The sequence below is a fragment of the Carcharodon carcharias genome, chromosome 9 (genome assembly GCF_017639515.1).
Source record: "Carcharodon carcharias isolate sCarCar2 chromosome 9, sCarCar2.pri, whole genome shotgun sequence".
NCBI classification, from domain to species: domain Eukaryota; kingdom Metazoa; phylum Chordata; class Chondrichthyes; order Lamniformes; family Lamnidae; genus Carcharodon; species Carcharodon carcharias.
The window spans coordinates 79,394,797-79,403,340 of NC_054475.1; the positions used below are offsets into that span (position 1 = coordinate 79,394,797).

At 50.9% G+C, this 8,544-nt stretch overlaps 1 protein-coding gene across 1 annotated transcript; it reads left to right on the forward strand.

The window, feature by feature from the left end:
* The first annotated feature begins 210 nt into the window (after positions 1–210).
* Positions 211–8,011, forward strand: LOC121282054. The gene is made up of 2 exons (XM_041195448.1): positions 211–312; positions 5,897–8,011. Exon 2 carries the CDS (start codon positions 5,906–5,908, stop codon positions 7,805–7,807), a length of 1,902 nt encoding a protein of 633 aa, XP_041051382.1. The 5' UTR covers positions 211–312; positions 5,897–5,905; the 3' UTR covers positions 7,808–8,011.
* Positions 8,012–8,544: the final 533 nt, after the last annotated feature.

Sequence of the window (8,544 nt, forward strand, 5' to 3'; positions counted from 1 at the left end):
ACATGGTGTCCCAATACATGCAAGATTGGATCCAGGCACCAGTCGACCTAGAACACAAGACGTTGCTAAGAGACTTCCTGTTATCTACTGAAGGGAGTCGGAGCCGAAACCGCATGGGAACAATGCCCAGTACTAAACAATGTGTTGGACGAGTGCCCAACGCGGACTCAGTGAACTCGGCAAGTAGCGCATATATAAGCCTGGAAAGTCCCCAGTTCGGGGAGTCTGCTCCGGGTTAAGCTAATCGCTGAGCGTGGGTCACAGGCGGCACCTCCGCAGAACTGACGGCTCCCAGTTCCAGTAATTCGTGGAGTAAGTATATAGCCAATTATGCCAGACCCGTTGTGAGTATCGGACCTGGTTTCTATCCTATGTAGGCTAGGTAGGAAACAAGCAAAATAAAATAATATTATCCTAGCAAGCTAGTCTCCTGTTCTTTGTTTCCGCATCAAACTACCCGCCTGCGAACCTGATCCTCATAATTTCTTAGAACATTTTGGCGTAGTCGGCAGGATCAATCGCAATTGAGGAGGGATTTTGATGCGAAACAATGTTTGGGAAAAGGAATAAGAAACCAGAAGGGCAGGCCGAGGCGGTTGCGGTCCCAGGATGGCAAGGGCCGTGGCATAGTGTAGCGGCCTGTTTGCGGAAGGGTGGGGGGGCGACCGGAAAACTGGGAGGCCGAAGGCGTAGGAACCACCCCAGGGTCGCTGCTGTCCACCCTTGAGAAAATCCCGGTCCCCTCAAGGAACCCCTTGCCAGGGATCCAGAGGCGGATGTGGGCTTGTGCGGCGGCTTGTAAGCAGCAGTCTGACAGGCGTCAGAAGTTGGAGGCTGAAATAGCAACCCTTAAGCATGAGCAGGGGCTCAGTAGCGGGGATGCCTCCGTGTTAAGACAAGAAATTATAAAACTAAAGGCAGAAATAGCAGCACTAACGGAATTAGCGGGGCGGGCGATCACACATTTGTCGTCTAGTAAGCGGAAGAGTGAGCGAAAGCGCCCGCGCTCCGTGAACCCACTCAAATAAGGGCGTTTGTGACACAGCTAAATAATGGGGACGGCTGGGATATTGACCACTGGGACGGGAATATATGGGGGGACTCGGATGATCAGTACGAAGATGAGCTGCCACCCCAGGTGCGAGCGAATCCGGTCGTCCGGAGAAAACAGGTTCAGAGACGGCCTCCTGTTAGGTTTGAAGTGTTGTTGGATGATGAGGGAAATCCCCAACGAAACGAGCGAGGCGAGCCTATCCATCATGAGATCCCCCAGTTGCAACCTCCTCCGGAATTCTCCAAGTTAACGGAGGATTTTACTACGGAGGAAGTATTATACATTACTCAAAAGACCCGCCGAAATCCTGGGGAGCCCATTGAATTGTGGTTGGTGAGGCTTTTGGAAGAAGGAGGACAGCAAGTCCAGGTAGACTTTCAGGATGCGCCCAAATTTGGGGGATTGGCCAAAGATGCGGCAATAGACCTGGCATATAGACGACAGGCCAAAGATATGGTAGGGGAGAGGGGTACGGGGACTCTGTTCGGGATGTACGCCCGAGCGGTAGCAGAACAATACCCGTTCCCGTCTGACTGGCCACCCCTGGAAGGAATATGGACCACGATTAAGGAAGGAATACAAAGATTGACCCGGCTATGTGTACGGGATGCCTTGTTGTTAGGAGTCTTGGATGAGGTAGAAAATGTCAACGTGAGCAAACAAGCCAGGGATCACCTGGTAAAAACGGCTCCCCCACATTATAAGCCGTTACTACTTACCATAATGTTGAGTGGCAAAGGAGAAACGTTGGGGGAGGCTCGGAGTATGATGCGGGAGATGGGAGGACTGGGAGACTGGGGGGCGCAGGGCCGGGGTAATAATGGGACTAGGGAGGGACGTCGCTCGGAAACTCGAGGTGACTCTAGATCCAACCCCAATCAAGGAGCCAACCCCGGACCCTCCCGCCGAGCCCTATGGCAAGCGTTGATGCAAGCACAAGTCCCGGTTGCGGACGTTGATGGGAGACCCACGAGAGAGCTGCAGGAAATGTGTAAACGAAAGGGACTTAAAGTGTCCAGGGTAGAAACTGAGGCCCGTGAACCACGGGTGACGGCAGAGGAATTGGTAGAGCTACTAATACAGAAATGCCAGTTCAGGGAGGCGGGGAACGTTGCTTCAGATAGAGGGAAAACCCCCACCCGACCGCAATGGGAGTCCTCCGAGGAGGAGGAAGGAGAGGTGACAACCCCTTACAGGGAATGTTGCAAGGTAGACCGGCGCACTCGCAATGCGAATAAGAAGGGGAAGAATAAGAGAGGAAGGGGTGCTAAACGCCTGTACCCGGCGTTGTCAGAAGAGGACGAGTGGGAGGACCAATAGGGATTGGGCCAAGCCCCGAAGATTTGCCCACAAACGAGCCAATGGTCGGCCGATGACATCAGACCACATGTGGCGGTGACCATTTATTGGCGCAAATCTGTTCAGACGGTTATGGCTCTAGTGGACACTGGGGCGGAGGCCACCCTAATCCATGGAACTCCCCATAAGTTTAAAGGAACCCCAGTCACATTAGTGGGATTGGGAGGAAACTTAATAGAAGGAAAAATGGTGCAATTACCCTTAGGGATAGGGGCAATGCCGATCAGGACCCATTCGGTAATCATAACACCGGTCCGCGAGTGGATCCTAGGAATGGACGTGTTGGCAGGGCTAACCTTATACCTGCGACACGGCAAATTTGAATTTGGAACCTTAATCCATTGTCGCACGGTATTGGTGGGAAAAGTGAAAATGGACCCCTTTCCCATCCCAATAGCCGAAAAGGTGATCAGCCTGCGACAGTATAGAATTCCTGGTGGGCACAAAGAGATCTCCGCCACCATTAAGGAATATTTAGAAGCGGGGGTACTAAAAACGTGTTCGACTGCTTGGAATAACCCGTTGTGGCCGGTCCATAAGGCTAATGGATCCTGGCGGATGACGGTGGACTATCGGCAATTGAACCGCCACAACCCTGCCCTGACGGCGGCGGTACCTGACGCCGTTACCATTATAGGACGAATACAACATCACCCTGGTACTTGGTACGGGGTGATCGATTTAGCTAATGCCTTTTTTACTATCCCAATCCCCGAAGATAGACAGGAACAGTTTGCCTTCACGTGGGAAGGTAGACAGTTCACATTCACACGGTTGCCTCAAGGCTATCTGCACAGCCCCACTATATGTCATAGGATAGTGGCGGAACATTTGGCAAGGTTCGAAGTGCCGGACCACGTAATGGTCTCCCACTACATTGACGATATAATGATACAAGGGAGTGGGCAGGCCCAGATACAAACACTGTTGGACGCATTAGTCCAACACATGAAGGGGCACGGATGGGAAATCAACCCGGCAAAGATGCAAGGGCCTTCCCAGACTGTGAAGTTCCTGGGGATAATTTGGAATAAAGGGGAACGAGAAGTTACCGAGAAGGCCAGGGATAAAATTCAGGCCTTCGCAGTTCCTCACACACAAAGGGACGTACAGCAGTTTATCGGACTATTTGGCTTTTGGAGGCAACATATACCACATTTGGGACAGATACTGAGACCATTATACCAAATTACCAGGAAGAAGGCAGAGTTTGAATGGACTAACAACCATCAACTCGCCTTCGAGATGGCCAAACAAGCGATACAGCAGGCTGTATCCCTAGGAAAAATACAGTCAGGACCGGTCGAATTGCAGGTTTCGGCACAGGGAGACTATGCAAATTGGAGTCTATGGCAAAAACAAGGACGCGTAAGGAAGCCGTTGGGGTTTTGGTCTCGTAAACTACCCCCGGCGGGGGAGAGGTACACCCCCTTTGAGAAACAACTGTTGTCCTGCTACTGGAGCTTGGTGGAAACCGAGGCCCTGACAGCAGGGCACGAAGTAATTATGAGAACGGCTATACCCATTCTCCCGTGGGTAATGAGTGATCCCACCACACATAGGATAGGGACGGCCCAAGAAAGTAGTATCATCAAATGGAAATGGTATGTGTCAGAAAGGGTGAAGACTGGGCAGAAGGGGGTGTCAGTCTTACATGAGCAAGTGGCGGAGGCCCCTGAGGGAGGGGAAGTGAGATTCGAGGTGATTGAATACACAGAATCACCTGTGAAACTTGGGAAAAGGTACGATGAGCTGACGTCGGAAGAGCAGGCCACTGCTTGGTTCGTGGACGGCTCAGCTCAATGGAAGTCAGGACGGCGTAGGTGGAAGGCCGCTGCGTATAATCCAAAGCAAGGGATTACATTGGAAGAATTGGGAGAGGGTAAGAGCAGCCAATGGGCCGAGCTCAAGGCGGTGCATATGGTAATCATGCAGGCCGGAATTATTGGGGTACACCTATTTTCCGATTCATGGTCAGTAGTTAACGGAATGACTCAGTGGATGCCCACATGGCAGGCCAATCAGTGGATGATCCAAAGTCGGGAAGTATGGGGTAGGCCGCTGTGGGAGGAAATTTGGGAGAAGGCCCAGCATTTAAGGATATTTATCACACACGTGGACGCCCACACGTCCCGAAATGACGCAGAAGCCCTCCATAACCGATATGTTGACGGCATAGTTCGAGCTATGGTAATACAGAGGGACACCTCGGTGGATCTAGCCAGATGGGCACACCAAAAGGCTGGGCATTGGGGGGTACAAGGGACTCTACAATGGGCCCGGGATCGGGGTATAGACCTGCTGGTAGACGATGTAAAAACCGCAGTGAATCAGTGTGAGCAATGCCAACACCAAAGACAGGGAGTGCCTCAGCATATGATGGGGCACATTCACCGAGGAGAAGGCCCCGGCCAAAGCTGGCAGATGGACTTCGTGGGCCCATTGCCCACGTCCCAGGGATGCAGGCACATTTGCACAGCGGTGGACACCATGTCTGGGGTCCTGGTGACCCATCCTTGTCGCCATAATAATCAGCAGGCAACCCTGCGATGTTTAGATATGATAGAACAATTCTACGGGATGCCTATGCAGGTCCAGAGCGACAATGGTTCGCACTTTACGGGAGGGCGGATAAAGCAATGGTGCAACGATAATCATGTCGAATGGATATACCATGTGCCGTATCATCCGCAAGCAGCAGGACTGATTGAACGGATGAATGGGATCTTGAAGTCCTCTCTTCGGAAGGCGGGGGGGGCGAATGATTTGACAAATTGGAAAAAGAACCTCATCCGAGTTGTAAAACAAATTAACAATCGTCCATTGGGGAATGGAGTTACACCCTTAAATAGGATGATAAAGGTATGTGACACGCCCGAGGCGCGTCCCATTAAAATGTGGAAATTCGATGCGGAAGCGGAACTGCCAGTCCGGGCCACCCCGGCATCAGCGGGGCTTGATTTGCGGGCCCTGACTACCCGGACGTTGGTGCCCCAAGTGCCAACGGTAGTTAAAACCGGCTTGGGATTAGTTTGCCCTTCCGGGACTTATGGACACATTCTCCCACGATCTGGGTTATCACTGAAAGGGATCGATGTCATGGGTGGAGTTATTGACGCAGACTATCAGGGAGAGATTGGGGTTATCCTAGTCAACATCGCCACCGAGCCTTACGTGGTTCATAAGGGGGATAAGATCGCCCAATTGGTAATTAAACCTTGTGACATGTCCACTGTGGAGGAGACGGGGGCCCCCACGAAAATAACCGAACGAGGAACGGGAGGTTTCGGATCTACTGATGTAAAGGGGGCTAAAGTTTGGGTACGCCAGCCAAATGGCCCTCCAAAACCGGCAGAAATAATCGCCCAAGGGAAGGATAGTTTGGTGACAATAATGTATCCAGGGAACTCAGCCTGGCATAATGTGCCGGCAAACCAATGCTACCTCCGAGAAACATGAGCCCACGTCTTCTCGTCACCATAGATCCGGATCATGGCATGGTGGTGGGCCCTGAATGTGCTTTGGACTGTTGGAATCCTGGGTCGGAGTATGTCAAGACCCGGGTCGGAAGAAACGAAACACAATGCTGGTGCTCTGGGACAGATCGTCAGCTGGGAAGCCAGTGACCAAGAGCGAAGGCAGGACAATTTTACGTGCCCCTCCGGACAACAATGTGACATTATGACTATCACCAGCAATTGCACGTTGTATCGATGCAAGGGCAGCTTTGAGGATGCAAATACAACAGTGGCCCCGGGCTGCGTACTAACCATTCACACCCGGGTGAATATGTGTTCCAAAGGACAGTGTCATGAGGGTGGTATTGAATGGACTACTATTACCGCCAACAAAGAAATGAGGATTACCAATGGGACGCCAATCACTGGCAGAGGCCCAATGGACTGGTTAATCAGGGGAGAGTCTCGCATCCCAAAACATCAACCACCTTCGATGACATCGTTATTTGATGTTAGAATATGTGTCGGTGATAGCACTAACTGTGGTGTATGTGATGTTGTAACAACTGTGCCTAAAGTACACCACACGCATTTGGCCCCCATAGCATCGACTTGTCAGGCAATGGCCAGCACCGCCGCACAAACCAATGTACATTGGCAAGTCCGACTGCCAGTCATACCCGAATGTAACCCTAAACGGCGACGACGGGCATGGTACGATACCTTGTTAGGAGGGGCAGGGACAGTAATGGGGATATCCAATGCTATAGACTCTGAAGTGACCCGTACTAAATTATCCAGTACGGGGCAAGCAACTGCACAAGGCCTGTACACTATTGGCCGATGGATGCCGTCGGCCATGATGACGCAGGAAGAGACTGCACGAATTTTGCTGCATTCCTTAAAATGGGAATTGGACGTGTGGGATTCGACTCAACGGCTGTTCCAAAATTTTACTGTACAGATGAACTGGACAATTTGCGGTATCCAAATGCTGCATGCACATTTGCAAAAAGAACGATTTTTACGAATAGTCACTTCGCCTAATGTTCAGGCCTGGCGAGGGGTGTGGAACGTATCTGAGAAATTATGGATGAACACCTATCCGGACAAAACATGGTGTAATGCAACGCTGTGTAAAGGACATTTTGTAACCTTGAATGTAACTGATTTTGTGACGGTGTGCCGATATTACGTATTGCCGGTCATTACATCTGATGGATATTACTTTCTCAAAACAAAAGGGAATTGGTTCAGTCCGGACACCAATCTTACCTATGACTTGTCCGCGTGTGAGCAGGCGGATCAAGGAAAGGCCTGTCTGTTGATGGATCGATATCGAGACACGTGCCTTACAGAAGACACGGCTTTGTGTGAATGGATAATTGAGGCACCCCGAGATATGATGTGGCAGATTGGTCCCCATACGCTCTGTGTGGCCACTAGTCATGCCCATGCCTTACTCCCGACGACCCCTTTTTCAGGTTGCCTTACTGGCATCTATCGATGGCGGTGGCAGAACCATACTTACCTATTGACCAATTACAGCGGAACGCAACACCTCACCACTATGCAGTGGCAGGTATGGCTGCACCCTTGGAGTATCTCGCTAGAGCGTTTTAAACAGGCCCTCGATCGCTCGGAAGAGCTAAAGCAGATATTGCGACAACATCAAATCAATGTTACCCGGGTGACTGTGTCCACCTTTATACATGGCCAAAAGGTAGTACACGCTGCTCATGTAGTAGAGGTGGAATCCGCCCATCACTGGTGGGATCTGTTCAATGGGCTGTCAACTACGGCACGACGTTCCCTATTTCCTCCGTTGTTCATTTTAATCGGAGTTTTAGTGATTCTGACCTGTTGTAATATACTGACCTGTACGTATGTTTGCCGTGTGCGGCAGCAACTGGAACAAAACATGTACATGTTATAACAATGTATTGCTTATTATTATGTATTTGTATAATCGTTACATGTATTGGGCCAATCAGTGGAATGTAATATAAGGGGTTAACATGGTGTCCCAATACATGCAAGATTGGATCCAGGCACCAGTCGACCTAGAACACAAGACGTTGCTAAGAGACTTCCTGTTATCTACTGAAGGGAGTCGGAGCCGAAACCGCATGGGAACAATGCCCAGTACTAAACAATGTGTTGGACGAGTGCCCAACGCGGACTCAGTGAACTCGGCAAGTAGCGCATATATAAGCCTGGAAAGTCCCCAGTTCGGGGAGTCTGCTCCGGGTTAAGCTAATCGCTGAGCGTGGGTCACAGGCGGCACCTCCGCAGAACTGACGGCTCCCAGTTCCAGTAATTCGTGGAGTAAGTATATAGCCAATTATGCCAGACCCGTTGTGAGTATCGGACCTGGTTTCTATCCTATGTAGGCTAGGTAGGAAACAAGCAAAATAAAATAATATTATCCTAGCAAGCTAGTCTCCTGTTCTTTGTTTCCGCATCAAACTACCCGCCTGCGAACCTGATCCTCATAATTTCTTAGAACATCCCCCCATTCCTGGAATGTCACCCACACTCCTGGACTGTTCCTCTCACTCCTGAACTCTCCACCTCGGGCCTGAACTGTCCCCCTCACTCCTGGATGGTCTCCCTCACTCCTGAACTGTACCCTCACTCCTGGATTCTTCCCCTCACTCCTGGACTGTCAGT

Excerpts from the sequence above, each read along its gene's own strand:
- LOC121282054 (XM_041195448.1), top strand. The coding sequence starts at position 5,906 with ATGGCATGGTGGTGGGCCCTGAATGTGCTTTGGACTGTTGGAATCCTG.